This window comes from Microtus pennsylvanicus, chromosome 21 (genome assembly GCF_037038515.1).
Source record: "Microtus pennsylvanicus isolate mMicPen1 chromosome 21, mMicPen1.hap1, whole genome shotgun sequence".
Classification (NCBI taxonomy): Eukaryota; Metazoa; Chordata; class Mammalia; order Rodentia; family Cricetidae; genus Microtus; species Microtus pennsylvanicus.
In genome coordinates, this window is record NC_134599.1 from 2,068,288 (window position 1) to 2,086,626 (window position 18,339).

The 18,339-nt window shown below is 39.4% G+C and overlaps 1 protein-coding gene across 2 annotated transcripts in view; it reads left to right on the forward strand.

Annotated features, from left to right (window-relative positions):
• The window catches only part of Lmbr1 (limb development membrane protein 1), a 119,494-nt gene that overhangs the window by 66,801 nt on the left and 34,354 nt on the right, over nucleotides 1-18,339 (forward strand). For both annotated transcript variants that reach the window (XM_075954950.1, XM_075954951.1), the window contains 2 exons: nucleotides 326-390; nucleotides 4,666-4,738. In XM_075954950.1, the coding sequence (XP_075811065.1) occupies nucleotides 326-390; nucleotides 4,666-4,738 (138 nt within the window). The remainder of the gene's footprint in view (nucleotides 1-325; nucleotides 391-4,665; nucleotides 4,739-18,339) is intronic.

Sequence of the window (18,339 nt, forward strand, 5' to 3'; positions counted from 1 at the left end):
AAGGACTTGTGACTGTAGTTGTTACTTTAGATACTGTTTTCTGGCTCTCAGTTCGAACAGGTTAAATGTTGTATTTTTTGGGGGGGGGTTATTTAATTTGTTCTAAACAAGAGTGTTGATCCTTTGTAATCTTGACTGTTGTAGTCTTTTCCATCCTCACATTCCATGTGCTATGCATGGGCTCCTCATGCTGTGCTAGTTCTTTGGTGGAGCTGAAGGCCTTCTGATGGAGTGCCTGGTGAAGCGAGGTTGGAGATGAGGATATACCTAAAATGCTCTTGCAGCTGATTTTTCTGTTTTCTCACTAGTTATTTCATTTTTGCAGTGTGTACCCCAGTTGGCCTTTCCCGTATGTTCACAGTGATGGGTCAGTTGCTGGTGAAGCCAGCGGTAAGTATTTTATTTTATTTGGGTTTGCTAAATATTTATGATTATATATTTGATCATATAACAAAGATTTTAGAAAACTAAGGACAGTATTTTTTAGGTTTATCATTCATGTTCTTATTTTCTAAAATCACTTTTTAATCTTTAGAAACAAAATCTGTTTTTGCTTTTCAAAGTGCTAACTATATGCACTTAAATAAAAGTTTATGTAGAAAATTTTAAGACAAACTTTGCAGGTGTTTGTAAGTATTTTGTGTGTTCATTGCCCTGAATCCAACAGTAATTTTATCTGTTTTAGAATTGATCACACAGCTGACCATGGTGTTAATATCCCTGATTCTAGGTTATGAGAGGCTTGGGGATTGTGAGCTCAAGACTAGTTGGGCTACAGAGTGAGGAGAGCTGTCTACACATAAAACTAATAAATCAACCAAAGCTCCCAGACGAACACAAAACAGAGACTAAAAGAAAATTGACAGTATTCATACTTTGATTTATGAACCAGTTTCTGAAAATATACACGTTGTATCTTGAATTATACTTTTACTCCTAGAAATGACTTGTAGTGGGTAACAATATAATGATCTGTTCTTAGTTCTCTGATCTTTGAACTATTTTTTACAGACAATAACTTCTTAGCTATTCCTAGACAATCTGCCATTTATCATTTAGGTTCCTTCCCTGGCTCCTCATCACCTGCTAACTTAGATCTCAGCTATCTGCACATTTAGGTTTCTCAGTGTTCTCTGTTGCACTTCTCTTCTGCTCCTGCACAGACTCTCAGAACAGTTTGAAGCTGCCTTGCTGTGGTACACAGGGCTCTGTGCTGTCGGTTCCAGGCTTGCTCTGTCTCTGCCGGGCAGCTCACATGCCCCAGCCCCCAGCGTACTCCTGGAGGGAAGTCCAGATGCCACTGTGGTCACTATTGCACTGCCTTCTCCACATTTACCAGTGCCTGTGGCTTGTGTCTGACCAAGGCTATCTCTGGGCCTGTCCTCCCCTTGTGGTGATGTCATTAAGGAAGCACACTGAGGCAATATTATGGTAGATGATCTTTCAGTTATCTCTTATTTGATTTTGAAAGTTACAATCTCTCATTCAGTTTCTTTTAAAAGAGGTTTTATGATACCGAATTCATTTAGTTTCTTCTACTTCTATGTTCTTTTTTTTTTTTGCTATTTCCTGTAGACAAGTTTTCAATTCCCACTCTTAGTTTGCAGTTTTGTTACTGCTCTGCCCTGTGCCCTGGACCTTCTCTGTCACTTGAACCTTGTCTACAGATGGTAATGAGGAGGAAGCCACTTATAGTCTGCTGAGCACTGTTGGCTAATGCAGAGCTGCAGGTCCACCTCCTTGTTTATAAAACCAAAGTACTTCTGTGTCACCTGTCTCCACGCCGCCTTTTAACAACACCTACACAGCCTTAGTTGTTTTTATTTTCTTTCTTGTTCCTAATAGCCAGTGAACATGACTAGTTACTGAGTAATCCTGCATCTGCCCCATGCTGGTTCTAAGTGCTACATGCGACACACAGTTTCCTGTCATCTTGACAGGCCATAACGTGGGTGTTGGTGGTCTCATTCTGTAGGTAAGTTGGCTTCAGGGAATCTGAGTAGTTAGTCACAGAGCTGTGTAAAGGCAAGTTTGAACCCAGAGCCCAGGCTCCAGAGCACTATCTTCTAGTCCTACAAGAGCTTCAGAGTAGCAGTTTCCTCCTCATGAACTTGCCTCCTTTCTACCTCTGTGTTTACACATGGCTTTCTCTACCTGAAGTGCCTGTTCACTTCTCGGAGTTTAGGCTGTCAATCAGGTCAGGTATTTTAGCCATCAGAAACACTGGCTCAGTGTTCTTTCTCTTCAACTTGAAGTACTTTTTCCCTCTGACCTTTGCTAACATTTTATTTAAGCCTCAGTTTTGACATTTATTTTAATCTCAAAGTTACTGTTTGAAATTCTTATCTTGGTTGCTCATGTCTGAGTTCCTGTTAGTCCACAGTAGTGCTGAGCCAAGGCCCTGAGTTCCTGTTAGTCCACAGTAGCGTTGAGCCAAGGCCCTGAAGGCACTTGGAGTTTCCCTGTGACGCCTTTGCTCCTTAGAGCATGAAGTAGAGAAGATTCTGGAATGCTCAGAGGCACATGATATACACACATTTCTGTGCTTCTCCTCTTGTCATTCAGGTGTGGTCTGAATTAGCAATAGTTTATACTGTGAAATGAAAATCCTTAAAGTGTTAGGACTTAGGACAAGTAAATGTGACTAATTGAAATTCAAACAGCTGGAAGTGATGGGAAACACTGATCGAGAGGAGAGTTCTTGTCTCTGCCCCCTCATTGAGAAACAGTCTTGGGTTACTCTCCCTTTGGTTATCCAGCCGGCCTCATCATAAACCATTCCTGCTTAGGACCCCATGGTTTTTAGCCTGTGTTGCTTTTCAGCCTTAGGAAGGTCTCTGGAGACGTCTTTTTCTCCTTTCTCCTCGCATGTGATGGTCATTCTGTATCATTATCTATTATTTACTCCTTCCTTCCTTCCTTCCTCCCTCCCTCCCTCCCTTCTTTCCTTCCTTCCTTCCTTTTTATTTTTATTTATTCATTGTGTTTCACTTAATGCATCTTGGTCCCATTCATTTCCCATCCCTGTGTATCTGCCCTCTATCCTTGAAGCACCCCCCCAATTAAATTTAAGAGAAAAAAGAAAGAAAAGGAAAAGGAAAAAACATTCTTAGCGTGGAAACTATAGCATGACATAGGAAGTAATGCAGTAAACCCCTCTATCCATATATCTTAACTTGCAAGTGTTCATTGCAGAGTCTGGCCTCCTTGCTCATCACTGCAAAGGGTAAACTCAAGAGAACTCATGCTGGTGGTGAGGACAAGGGAGAGCTGGTGGGTTGACCAATACTGCAACTCCCTAGGCCCAGAACCAAGGTTGTGGGTTAGTCCTCCCCCAGTATTCACCTTATCTGTGATCTGCTGGAGCCTGTGAAGGAGCCAGTCCTGCAGACCCAAATCCAGTTTTTATTTTGTTTTTATTGTTTTATTACTCCCAGGGTGGATCTGGTGATAGATACATCTGTTCAATGATAGCTGAGTGCCAGGCTGAAGGGAATGGTAGATACTTGTGAAAGGACTGGAACGCAGTGGGTTGCTTTACGAATGTGTTCAGGTGGGAACCACATGCCTTTAGAGCAACTTGTCGAGTTGGCAGGTGCGCAGAAACAGTCATCCCGTCCTTACTTTACTCCAGCAACTCCTCCCTTTTTGTTGCTTTGAGTGATAGGATGCCCTGCGTCAGGTCTGCTGCTTTCATGCTCTCCAGAGACAGAACCTTCTCACAGAATAGTTAGTTAACAAAGCCAGAATTGGAGTTTTGGGTTTTACTCGTTTTGAAGACAATTAAGACACTATCCCACACAGCTGGTGATTGATGAGTGCTCTGCCCCCTCCCCCCACTGTATGGATGCTGTTGAGTGTTTGTGTGTAAACACACTGCTTTTCTAAGGTATTGTCTTGGATGGATTTTATGAGCTCAGCTTCCAGTACTCATGGAAGTACTTGCTGTATCAAGTTAAAAAATGGGATGTTCTGTGTGTCTCTGATAAAGTATATGGACCTTTTGTTTTATTTTATTTTTATTTTTTGTTTTTTAATATTGAGGCAGGGTCTTATTGTGTAATTCTGGCTAGCCTGGAACTTGCTATGTAGATGAAGCTAGTCTATATGTGGTTGTGAACTGGCTTGTGACTGGTGGGAAGCCAACTCAGGCCCTTTGGAAGTGCAGCCAATGCTCATAACCACTGAGCCATCTCTCCAGCCCCCAGTTTACAGATTCTTAATTTAGAGAATAGGTAAAAAAACACATGGGAGATAAATATTGTACTACATGTTCTCTTCCTTTTAGCTTGCTCATATAGATGTATTTGCTGTGTTTGACTCTGTTTAAAATCCATGCCCTTGTTAGCCCTTGAGAATACTACTACAAAGTGTAACCCTTTAAGCCTTAAAATATCCAATTTAGATGCATTTAGATTTTATTCTATCAAGTTTTGAATTGTTTGGTTAGTACTAAAATAGGAAAACATAAATGTCTTAAAAATAAAGTATGTAAAATATGTTTAAATTTTTCACAAATTAAATAGTTTGGACATTTAATTTTGGTGTCCTAGTTATTTGAGTCAATATAACACATGCTCTTAAAACAATAAGCTGCAGAGCCTGGGGTGTCCTATACTTGAGTGTGTCTCACTGCGTTATTAAGTAGTTCATCTTTTTATTTAGATACTTGAAGACTTGGATGAACAAATTTATGTGATTACCCTAGAAGAAGAAGCACTCCAGAGAAGACTACATGGTATGTATGTTACATAGTTAGATCAGGTAGAAAAATTAATTCAATAGAGACACACAGTTGAAGAGTGGAAATATATACCTATCAGAGGCTTACAAGTGACAAAGGGAGCTTGTGAGAATTGGAGGGAGATGGGCCAGGGCCACATGGTTGGCTTTCTGGTAGGCAGTGGCCACAACAGCTCCGTAGACATCTGCACTTAAGGTGCTGCAGGTCTGCACACTGCCTCAGTGACTCAGGCCTGCTTTTCCCCTTTCTGTTGAGAGTTGAAGGTAAGAGTAACCTTTCTTAGGAGATCCTTAGGAGCACTGTTAGCTCATGTGGTTTTTATACCAGCCTTGAGTTAGTCTTTCATTGCTGGAATTGTTCTGGCTGGCAAGCTGCCTTAAAAATGATTTTAGGGAAACTCCTTAATAATGTGTTGCTGTGACTGGCCACTGTAGGTTATTTCAGGTGGAAACTAAGAGGCTGAATTGTTTATAATATAAATGATTCTAGGGCCAAGTTGATATTTGACTGTATAAAGAATTGCAACTTCTGTGGTTTATTGGTTAGCATCTGCAGAGGGGAAAAGCTAGACGATAATAACATTTCATGATTTGTTGTTTTAAACTTTTTAAAAAATATTTATTTTATACATATATGAATATATTGCCTGCATGTATGTCTGTGCACCATGTGCAAGCAGTGTCCATGTATGACAGAAGAAGGCAATGGATCCCTTGGAACTAGAGTTACAGATGGTGTGAGCTGTCATTTATTTGGGTGCTGAGAATCAAAACTGGGTCCTCTGGAAGAGTAAGCAGTGCTCTTAACTTCTGAGCTATCTCTCCAGCCCCAACGATTTGCTACTTTTAGGAAAGAGTAGAAGTAGGCCCTCAGTAAGGTAAGTCATCTTCATGGATTTTATTAAATATTTATTTAATATAATGTTAAATGCATTTTGTTGTAGCAGTTATTTTATATTTTAAATTATAAAGCAAAGTGTATGTTTTACCCTTGCTCTGGGAAGAATTAGAACATAAGAATATCAGACTCTAAAAGTGCACTCATGCTGCTGCTTTATGGGACTGATGGTGGCATTTTACTAGTGTGTGTGCTGGAGGTTATTATGACAGGCAGCTTTGGGATATCTCTTCTCTCCAGTGCATTCTTATAGTGCCCTGGAGAGACTCAACACTTGGCTGGTGGTAAGAAGGACTTGTTTTACCTTGACTGTAACATGATGTGTAGTGGCATGGAGTTCCCACGTCCCTTGAAATGTGTTAGTGTAGCTGAAACATGGAATGTCTGACTGTGGCTTCTCCAGTGTTCTCCGACACGTGACAATGCTGTTGTAAAGCTGTTGAGTGGTTTCGTTCTTTTTCATAAGCCATTAATGAAATAGCAAAGTTGTGTTTGTTTCCAGTGTCAGTGTCCTGAGGAAGCCATTCTGTCCTCAGCCTGTTCCCTTTCTCTTCCTGATTTTGCATCAGATGTGAAGATGAATTAAGACCGTTTCAAGATGATAGACTAGTTGACTGATGGAAAATGAATAAATAAACAATAAAAATAAATAACACTTTAGTGCCCAAACACAAGAGAGAGGAAGAGGGATCTACAGAGTTCTACATATGTGGTTAAGGCAGCCACTGCCTGACGCCCCCTCTTAGTTGGCAGAAGTAGAGGTACAGCTTCTGAATTACCTGTGATCATAACAGAACTCCATGCTATTCCTCACATAGTCTCCCTTCCATGCTGCCTGGAGACTTAAGGCAAAGGGTATACTTAGCCCTCACCTCACTCTCTGTGACAGGTCACAGTAGATGAGTTTATAGTGTCTGAACTCCTGCCCCTGTATCTCTGAATGCCTTATTTCTGATGTAGTTTCCATGTTCCCTAGTTCCTATAACTTTGGCACGTGCTGCTTATATCTGAGGATTAATCCACTTGTGACTCCTACATCCTCACCCCTCCCTTTCCTTACTACAAACCCTCCCAATATACCCCTCATTTTTCTCTTTCAAATTCATGACTATTTTGTTCATTAATTGCTTTTATGTACATATATTCATAAATACAACCTACTCAGTCTGTATAATGTTATGTATGTTGTATGTTTGTATTTGGGGCTAACCATTTGATGTTGACTCACTACTTGGCATTCTCTTTCCTGGGGAAGACTATTTCTCAGCATTACTTAGTTGCCTATAGTTCTTTGTATAAGGTTGAGGCCTATAGAGCAATAAAAAAAGAAAAGGAAAGTAAAGGGATACAAACAGGGAAAGAAGTTAAACTATCCTTTTTTGTAGATGACATGATAGTAAACATTAGAGATCCCAAAAATTGTATCAGAAAACTTTTAGAAACAATAAACAAACTCAGCAATCCTTTCAAATAGCTCCACACCCTGGTAACTAAACATTCAAATATATATACCTATGAGGGCCATTCCTATTCAAACCACCACACTTCTATTCACAATAGCCTCAAAGAAGATAAAATACCTAGGAATAAACCTAACCAAGGAAGTGAAGGACCTCTACAATGAAAAATTTAAACATCTGAAGAAAGAGATAACATCACTAGAACATGAACAACATCTCATGTTCATGGATGGTAGAATTAATATTGTGGAAATGACTGTTTATACTAAAAGCTATTTACAGACTTAATATGATCCCAATCAAAATCACTATTTCATTTTTCACAGAAATAGAAATAACTATCTTAAAATTTATATGGACCCACAAAAGACCTAAAATAGTCAAAACAATCTTAAGAAAAAAGGACAGTGTTGGAAGGATCATCATTCCAGATCTTAAGATCAATTACAGAGCCATAATAATACAATTAATATGGTATTGGCACAGATATAGACACAAACCTGTGGAACAAAATCCAAGACCCAAACATGGGTACTCATGACTTCAGGCAGTTGATATTTGACAAAGATGTCAAAAAGATAAGCTGGAGAAAAGAAAGCATCTTCAATAAACGGTGCCTGAAAAGCTGGATGTCCACCTGTACGAAGACCTTATCTGTCACCTTGCACAAAAACTAACTTCAAATGGAGTGAAGGATTGAAGGTGAAACATGGAATGCTGAAACTGCTAGAAGAAAACGTAGGCAGTGCCTGCATGATGTAGGAAAGGACTTCCTGAATAAGACTCCATTCACTGAATAATTGAGGCTAATAATTAATAAGTGAGACTTCATAAAGCTAAAAAGCTGCTGCACACCTAAAGAAACAATCAACTGGGCGAAGAGGAAGCACATAGAATGGGAAAGAAACTTTGCCAGCTATATATCTGACAAAGAGTAATACTCAGAATATATATAAAAAAACCCTCAAAAAATAGAGCCAAAAAATGAACTATCCATTAAAAAAATGGGCCTGGAACATGAACAGAGAATTCTCAAAAGAAGAAAAAATGAATTAAGAAATACTCAAAAATGTTCATAATCCCTAGCAATTAGGGAAATGCAAATCAAAACTGAGATTTTATCTTACCCCAGTCAGAATGGCAAAGATCAACCGAACAGTTGACAACAAATGCTGGATGCAGCATGGTGGAAAGGGAGCCCTCATTCACTGTTGGTGAGGTTGCAAACTGGGGCAATCATTGTGGAAATCAAAATACTAAAGCTAAAAATACATTTACCATGTGTCTTAGTTATGGTTTCTACTGCTGTGAAGAGACACCATGACATGGTATCTCTTATAAAGGAAAACATTTAATTGAGGTGGTGGCTTACAGTTTCAGAGGTCTAGTTCATTATCATCATGGTGGGGAGCACGGTGGCTGGGAATATGGTGGTATACAGGCAGGCATGGTGCTGAAGAATTCTACATCTTGATCCCAAGGCAATAGGAAGTGAACCAAGACACTGGGCATGGCTTGAACATCTATGAGACCTCAAAACCTGCCTCTACAATGTCACACTTCCTCCAACAAGGCCATACCTAATTCAACAAAGCCACGCTTCCAGATAGTGCCAGTTCTATTCAAACTACCATATCATATGACCCAGTTCTTCCACTCACTCATTGACACATGTCTGAAGAACTTGACCTCAGACTCCACAGATCCTTGTTCAGCCATGTTCATTGGTGTGCTGTTTACAATAGCGGGATGACTGACTTTCCCCAGATATTCCTCATTACCTCGGCCTTGCTTCCTGTTTCTTCCTCCACACTTGTCACTGCCTATACCCTCTCTGTGCAGCCTCTTCTCTTGGCCCCGTGGCTGTCTTCGCTGTGTTCTGGCTTAGGTCCACCGTGCTCAGATGCCAGCACTTGTCTTTATTCACTGACCCAGGGACTTAGCTGCCACCATTCTGTCCTCCCCTCCAAGGTGGCCCATTTTCATCTGCATGGAGACACATGTACATTTTTAAGGGAACCACAGGAGGGGAGGGAGTGGGAACTGGATTTGGCATGTAAAATGAGAAAGGATAGTTTTTAAAAAAAAATAAAATAAAAACTAAAAAAATTGTTTTTACGTTATCCATACAAAAGTTCATCTATAGGAAGATAGGACCAGCCTTGAAAAGCCCAGTGTAGTGAGGACAGAGATGATGTGTACTAGGATGTGTGATATCAGCCCTTCTCCAGTCTTGTGTTTGGCCACCTGAAGCTGAATGAAGAAATACTATGCATGTTTAATTTTCTGGTCTGGGACACAGACCATGTCATTTTGAGTTCCACCTCCACCTGGCCTAACAGATTGCCATTTGACAGGTCTGTGGTGATCCTAGAAACTATAGAAACTAGATACATAATCCGCTATGACTGACATAGCATATGACTTAGCTTGCAGGCTGGATGCTGATGTGTCAATGGGACTACCAGAAGCTGGAAAAGGAGGAGTGGGAAAAAGAAGAGGTGATGCTCAGAGGTACAAAGTCTTAGAGGAGCAAGTATTAAGAGTTAGTGTACTATATAAAGACCACAGTTGATCATGAGGACAAGTGCTGGCAAAGATATAGGGACAGAGGAACACTTATTCACTACTGGGGGAATACAAACTGGTCAGCCAATATAAATAAGTGTGGATGTTCCTCAAAAAGATGGAAGTAGATCTGCCACATGATCCAGCCGTACCACCCTTGAACACATATCCAAAGGACTATATATCCTACTATAGAGATACTTACTCATCATTGTTCATTATTGCTCTATTAACAATAGTCAGGAACTAGAAACTGCCTGGATGTCCATCAACTGATGAATGGCTAATGAAAATGTGGTACATTTACACAATGGAATGCTATTTAGTTGTTAAGAAAAATGAAATTGTGACATTCACAGACAAACAGGTGGATCTGGAAACAGTCATTCTGAGTGAGCTAACCCAGACTCATAAAGACAAATATCACATTTTCTCTCACTTATGGTTGTTGAAGATTCAAAGCTATCATTCACAAATAAGAGAAAGCATGTGATACACACCATATATAAAAAGTTTAAATGGGGCTATCCTGTAATAGGCAACAGTTCTCTTACTAAATACCACAGGCTAACAAAAAACCCAATGCTAGGCTGGATTATTTCTTTGTGAGTTGTGGGCTTGTGAAGTCTCAAAGACCCCCTAAACATTACCCTCCTGAACTTGACAGTAGGCCCAATTGCTGAAGAAATTGCAACCATCCAGAAATCGAGCTGGTTCAGACCTGGAAGTTTCGTCCCTATAGGCTAGCTCTCATTGTCCAGGAAGGTGCTAAGCAAGCTGCTGATAAGAAGAGTAATCATCGATCTTACCCAGCTGTGAGGCCTGGGAGCTACAGTAACAACTTCTCTGACAAGACATGTGATTGTGACACGGAAATGACTACGTCTTGATCTCAGAGCTCCTCTAGCAGGACTTGCCGTATTTTTCATAAGCACAGCAAGTATCAGCCATACACCCTCAAGTCCACCTCCACTGCATACTGCTTCCCCTCACCTTGATTTCTCTACAGCCCTTTCAGTCTCTGGCATCCCTGACAGAGCATCTCAGGGCAGGAAGCTTTGTAAGTGTTCATCTCTTCTGTGCAAGGTACAGGCTTGGTGTGATATATGTGTGTATATGTGTGTGTGTGTGCCTTGCTTTTTGGTTTTGTTTTGTTTTGCTTTTTATCTACTCAATGATGCAAGTAACACCCATGTATAGGTATAGGTATAGGTATAGGTATAGGTATAGGTATAGGTATAGGTATAGGTATAGGTATAGGTATAGGCAGAGCATTAAGTGGGCAGGCAGGGGAAGTGAAATTCAGTGAGAAGACAGAAAATAGAATTCCAGTGAACAGGCTTAAGAAGGGTGACATGGGGCCCCAGTAAATGGCTGAGCTTGGGTAGGTGGAAATGAAATGGTTTTCCTGCTTTTGTGCTTAAAAAATCTGAGCAATCAAAACTGTTTGCTTCTAGGACTCCCGCAGAGGAGCCTGACAGAAAGTCCATTACAGTAATCGGACAGAAAATCTTTTATAATTTTTTCCCAGTGTTAAGAGGATACATATATCATTAACATACTTAAATGTTTAAGTAATGCAGCAGCATTAATTGAAATAATTAGCTTTTGTGTGTATATAGCCCATGGGTATACTGGGTAACTTTAGAAGTTCCATAATGAATAGAAATTATATTTGTTGTTTGAGTTCAAAACCTTCACAGTTCTTTTAAGGTAATTTATTTTAAAATATTATAGTCTTTGAACTATAATTCAATTCTGTTAGGTACCATTTTCATCTTCCTGATAAAAATTTGTATATAATTTTTGGTAGCAGTTTCTTGCTTGATTCTAATTTTTTTTTCAGTACTGGAGATCGAATACTGGGCTTTCCTTCTACATGGTAGGCAAGCACTCTACCACAGGGCTGTCTCCAGTCTCTTGATTGTAATCTTTTTAAAAAAGCCCTTTTCATCAAAACTTACATTAACTCTTTATTCTTAAAGCTCAGAAGAGGTAGTAACTTTTTCAAGGTTTTGATACCTCTGGACACAGAAAATGAAGGGAATGAAAATAACAAGACATACCTGTGCAGCCTCTCCCTGGACCTTGGTACCCTCTCAGCCAGTCTCTTGCTATTTAGAAGCTGAGTTTCAGAGTTTTGTGAGGACACTGACTTGGGATACATCTCTGACTGCTTTTTCATATAGCCTTCTGTCAGGCCTTTCCCTGTGTCACTGGCAGGACCACCGGGCAGTTGGGCTGCTGCTTTTCTGAACATCATTCATATGGCAAATATGGAAGTTTTCTTGGCTTTGTCCTAGGGAAATCTTCTAGGTTCTAGCAGTGATCATTTGAAAAATCGTGTGTGGTGGGAGTGAGGTGTTTTCCGTGCTGTTGTAGCCACAGAATCTGAACTGTCAGAACCATTCCACACACTAAGAATACTTGATTCATATAGAATATCATGTGTGTATGTATGTATGCATGTATGTATATACAATCACTGAATAAAGAATACCTTCTTTGAATAGGGATTATATATATATATACATACATACCATATGCAGAGTATATAGTAGATTATATGTATATATATCTGTTTGCCTAGCATACACATAAACACATACATACATATGTCATTGTAGGGAAGAAAATATCTTGGATTCAGCTCTGGGCTTTTATGTGAAGTGTTTGGGCACAGTCAGACAGCCTAGACCTGATATGTATCTCTGAAAAGCATATGTATTCATAGATAAAACAATGACAGATGCCATAATTTATTTGGCTTCTTGGGCTCTTTAGTCACTCCCATGACAATAAAATGTAGTCCAAACAAATTTTTGATGCAAGATGAAATGAGTGACTGTGGGAAATATAAACTAAAATGCCAGTAAGGATGGCAGCTTTGGAAAACAAGTGAGAAGCTTGTGGAGCCTGTGTCATAGCCTATAGAATTTATAAGAGAAGTTGTATTATAAAATTCACATTTAAAAAAATGGAATGAGGATTCAGTATGTGTCAGCTTCCTCCCAACCACAGTCTATGTGAACGATAGTGTTACTAATGGTAGCATCAAATATGAAAGGTAAAGGGTTACTCTTAACATCGTATCTAGTTCAATATCTACTGTGCTTGTAACTGAAATAGAAAAGGACCAAACCATTATTATTTTTTTTTTTGGTTTTTCGAGACAGGGTTTCTCTGTAGCTTTGGTGCCCGTCCCAGAACTAGCTCTTGCAGACCAGGCTGGCCTCGAACTCCCAGAGATCCGCCTGCCTCTGCCTCCCGAGTGCTGGGATTAAAGGCGTGCGCCACCACCGCACGACTAAACCATTATTTTGATTGCACCTAACATTCTATAATACTCCTAAAGCTGTTTGTTTTTAATATTTTTGCCCTTGATTATAGCTACTTATAGTGAAAGTATGTTTGCATGTCCACAGTTGTATTGGGTATCAGAAGTCTTGTAACACAGGTTCAGGTGATGTTAGAAGTCAATAGAAATTGCAATGTTAATAAATATGAGTGTTGCAAATAGAGCGGGCACAGAAATGGAGCTTGTATGTGTGTGCCTGTTTCCTCTACAGACAGCCTCAGTGTTAGTACACAAAAACAGATTCACTGGACACTTGGACTTGAGGCTCCAGCTTCCAGGTGCCTCACTCATCGGGTTTGTGGAGCATGGTGTGGTATCTCTGGGGACAGTCTTTTTTCTCTGTGAAGTATTAGGAACCTTGGGTTTGAACAGTTGCTTTTCTGACCAAGTTACTTGAAATAATATCAGAACTTGAAAAATCTCCCATTCTTGGAGATGGGATTGTTGGTCACATTTAAAGTTGTAAGCAATTAAAATTTTATACTTACTTTTTTGTTTGTATGCTAAATTAAAAAATAAAATAAAGAAAATCTGTTTATGCTGGAGATTTCTACGTCCACATAATATTCAAGGAGACTAAGTTTAGTACCCTTAATTATTTAAAGTACAGAATTGTTTGTGGAAATAGTTTTATTTCATCAAGTTATTTGAATTATGTACATGCCTAAGTTAAAATGCTTATTTCTTCTAAAATACACTGCATATTTTAAAATAAATAATATCTTGAACAGCTGAAGCTATCTTGTATTTTGAGACTGTTTTTATGCATTGGAAAAAGTAAAAGGGCAGCTCAGTTATTGGAGAAATGCTGAAGTTTGGGAAATTTTGTTATCTTGGGAGCAAAATATTTTCAGTACCACACCAATTCTTCAGCTTAAGAATAAAGCTGGGAAGAATGCCTTCAGCTATTAGTTTTCCTGAATCCAAAGACATGGGTGGGGCAGGATCAAAATACTCATTTGATCAAAGTTATTGGCTCTGAAGGTATTCTTACCTGTGTAAGGAAGATGAAAGGTGTTGTTTTTATTGCATGCTAGTAACAGTGTAATTTTGAACTAATTGGTGTTGAACTGCCAATCACCTGGGGGGAATGCAAATAGATACTCTTACAATTTCCTTTGAGGTAGTGAAATCTTATGTCGGGGCTGGAAGAAAAACAGAATAATACCGTGAAATTGACCTTAAATGAGCTGCTTTGTGGTTTTCTTGGAGAATCCCTTTTTATTTTTCAGGACTTGTCCAAACAGGTTTTTGTCTACAATTTGACTTATTGACTAGACAATGCTGACACTAAACATTTTAGGTTTGTTTTGAAATAAAATAATGATAATATGGTTTTTAGGATATTTTCATTTTTGATGCAACTTAAATTTACATAATAGTTGAGTGTTTACAGTATGTCATAAGTCCACATACTAGCCATTGTTGGCTTTTGGTCATTTATAATGTAGGTTTCTCTCCCACATTTTCGCTTGGTTATTAATATATTACCATGTAATGAAGGAAGGGAATGTACTGGAAAACTGTTATTTCAGGTGACTTATCTGAGGAAAGTAGGAATGTGCTCTTGATTTTATATGAAAGATAGTACTTACCAATTAACTCTTGTGTGTCTGGAGTTGGACCACCTAAAATAATAGCACATTTTGGAAATGTGACTTCACGGGGTTGGAGAGATGGCTCACTGGTTGCTCTACCAGAGGATTTGGATTTAATTCTCAGCATCCACACAATAGCTTAAAAACCATCCACAACTCCAGTTACAGGGAGTCTGACACCCTCTTTTGGCCTCTGATGGCATTGCATGCATGTGGGTGCATACACATACATTCGGGGTGGGGGACACACGTGAACACAGAATAAAATTTAAAAAAATGTCACTTCATCTTTTTTTCTTTGAGGAAGTATGCATTCATTATTATAGAAATTTGTATTGAGCTATGTAGACATATCACAAGGTAGGCTGCTAGTCTCTTCACTTAATTTCAGATTGACACCACACCATTCTCTTTCCAAGTTCAGCATGTTCATCAATTATTCCCCAGCCTCAATCTAATTACTGGAAGTAAAATATCACTGTTAGATATTTTGCAATTTTATTTAAAGATACTTGACAGTCTTACAGTGCTGTTCTGTCCTCTGCAAGTCCTCTTTCCTTTGGAGGTGCCCACTAACTTTGTAACCTAATTGCTTCTTTTTTGCTTTGGTTGCCGGAACCCCAAAACTAAATTTATAGTCAAGTTGTAGTAGGTTTGGTTCATAGTGCCTGAGTATCTCTGTGCTACATTTAACCCTACTTTTGTAAAAGTGTAATTTGGATATTAATGAATAAAATAATGAAGCCAAGGCATTCTGGAGACAGCATGGAACTTTTAGCCAACATGTGGCGTTGGCTCTCTGTCTCCAGAAATGGGAAAAATGAGAGAGGGACAACAGGAGAACTGAGGATCTGTGACTTTTCTAGGGGCTTAGAAAAGAAGGCCTTTGAATCTCTATAGTGAGACCTGTGTGGCCCAGCACTCCTTTGGACCTTTGCTTGAGAATGGTCACTGTTTGCCCTACTACTCAGGTTAGCTGCCTCCTTCTGAGTCAGTTCTTTTGGCTACTTGCCCTTTAGTCCCCAAGACCAAGAGCTAGCGACCTTCCAGCTTTTTGAAGGACCACCTATTTTTCAAAGGAAACAACAGTGAAGACAGAAAACAGAAGCAGGGCACTTGTTCAGGGACAGTGAGGAAGAGAATCACCCGACAGGTGAAACCTACTGTTGTTTAATTCGAGAGTCAAGACAGAATTTGTACCTAACCTCAAAAAGTATCAAGATGGGCCAGGGAAGTGTATTAGAAAACAAAACTACCCATAGCTTAAAAAATAAAAGGAAATAAAAAATATTTATTAAGGTAGACAGAATTATGCTTATCCAAAGATGCCCAATCCTAAGCCCTAGAACTAGTAAATGTGTTACTTTGCAGGTTTGATCAGAGTAAAGGTCTTGATATTATGCAGGCATACAGAGTACCAGGTGGACTCAGTGTAAAAACTAAAGGAGGATGGCCAAAGAGTAGAAAAGACAATGGAAGCACAGGTGTAGTAGAAAAGCTCTTGTGAAACATAGATCAGAATATAGGAGAAGTAAATTATTAATGAAATAATAAACATGGACTACAGGTAAGCACATATCTAGATGGAGAGAAAATAACAAGTGAGAAAAGATGGTAATGTAAATTGCAGGAAAAATTCATCAAGCTGAGACTTGAATGCAGATTCAAAGCCAGAGAGGATTGTAGGAGAGATTGGTACATGGACATGTATACCTCTGTTATGTCAGTGCTCTATGCTTCTGGCTTGAACAGGGATTTAAAAGATAATTTATCCTATAAGAATTTGACTTCCAGAAATGATGTGAAAAAATGCATACAAAAGAGAGTTCAGCAGAAGTTGAACTGGTGCCTAACTAGAGCCTTCGCCCTAGTGTATATGGTTCTGGAAGGTACTCTCTGTGTTACTAGAGGAGAAGGTGACCCCTAACCCAACTATAAACTCTGAGATCTATGACACTGACCTACATGCCTAATTTGTTGGTGCAATAGTGATACAAACATTGTGGGAGGAGCCAACCACTCTGATTGGATTTAAGGCTCACTGTAGGAGGAGAAACCCATGCATGACCACTGCTTAGGTAGCCAAGAACCTGAGACTAGGTAGGCCATGGGCCTAGGGGAAAACCAAATACTATTGTCCTGCTAAAGGAACATAGCAATCAAATGACTCCTATACATAACATTCTGCTCTACCCATACATCAGTGTCTTGCTCAGCCACCATCAAAAGTTAGAAGGGTATCGCGGCCTACCACCACAGACATCCACAACTGAGTAATGTGCAGATCGAGGGATTTTGGAATACTCAGTTCAAAATGGGCTGTCTCCATCAAACCCCTCCTCCCCTCAGGGCTCAGGAAACTATGGAGAAGAGGCGGTGGGAAGATCGCAAGAGCAATAGGGGATGGGTGACTGCAAGGAAACAGTGTCTTCCTGACCCAATAGGACTGATGCACATATGAACCTTCAGAGACCATAGCAGTGTGTACAGGACCTGCACAGGTTCAAGCCAGACAGGGTCCCAACACTGAGAGGAGAAAGTAGACACAAACTCCCATCCCTAACCAAGAAACTATATCCAATTGACAAACCACTTGCAAAAAAATTGGTTTTCTCCAATAGAGTCTCATTGGGTATATTAACTACACTTAAGGCTAGGCCCCAGGACCAGCAGTAGATGGCCATCAAACAAAACAAAACAAAACAAAGAAAATGAACTCAATGGTATTTTTGAAAACTTTTGTCTCATATTGCTTTGTTTGGGCATTCTTTTTGTATTCATCCCTATTTGCTTATATATTATGGTTTCTGCCTTTTTTTGTTTTTATGGGTTTTGTTTGTGTGTATATATATTTCTTGTTTTTTTTCTTTCTTTAAATAAAAATCTGGCCAGGCAGTGGTGGCTTACACCTTAGTCCAGCATTTACGAAGCAGGGGCAGGTGGATCTCTTAGTTCTAGCTCAGTCTGGTCTACAGAGTGAGTTCCAGGACAGTCAGGGCTACACAGAGAAACCTTGTCTTGAAAATAGAACAAAATTCTGATTTGTTTTTTGTTGGCCTGTTTGTTTTCTTTTTTTTTTATCAAAGAAAAGTTTTTTTTTAATTTTCCAAATTTCTTAAAAAGTAAGAAATGTTCAGCCTGTTTGTTTTCTAAAGAGAGAAGAAAAGAAAGGAAAGAAAGTATAGTTAGGAGGGTGAAGGAGGTGAGGAGAATCTGGGAAGAGTTGGGGCAGTGGAGTGGAATTATCAGAATATATTATATGAAAAATTGTTTTTAATAAAGATATTTTTAAAATAGATAGTTCAGCATCAAACTTACCTCCGCGACTTGCTACAGGTCACTAGATAACGTATGCAATTGTAAAAGGTTACACGTTCCCAAAGATGTTACTTTTTTTTTTTTTGGTTTTTCAAAACAGGGTTTCTCTGTATAACAATCCTGGCTGTCCAGGAACTCACTGTGTAGACCAGGCTGGCACTGAACTCACTGAGCTCCGCTGCCTCTGCCTCCCAAGTGCTGGGATTAAAGGCCACCACTTTCTGGCAAGATGTTACTTATTGATTAGGGCAAAAAAATATTCATATACTCATTTCATGTCTCGCATTGAGCACTGATTTTATGCCAGGCACTATTCTAACTTCTGCACTAAAGGGAAAATGTCCATTAGTACCATTGTACTCGAAATAATATTTCAGGAAGATGAGGACTGGGAGG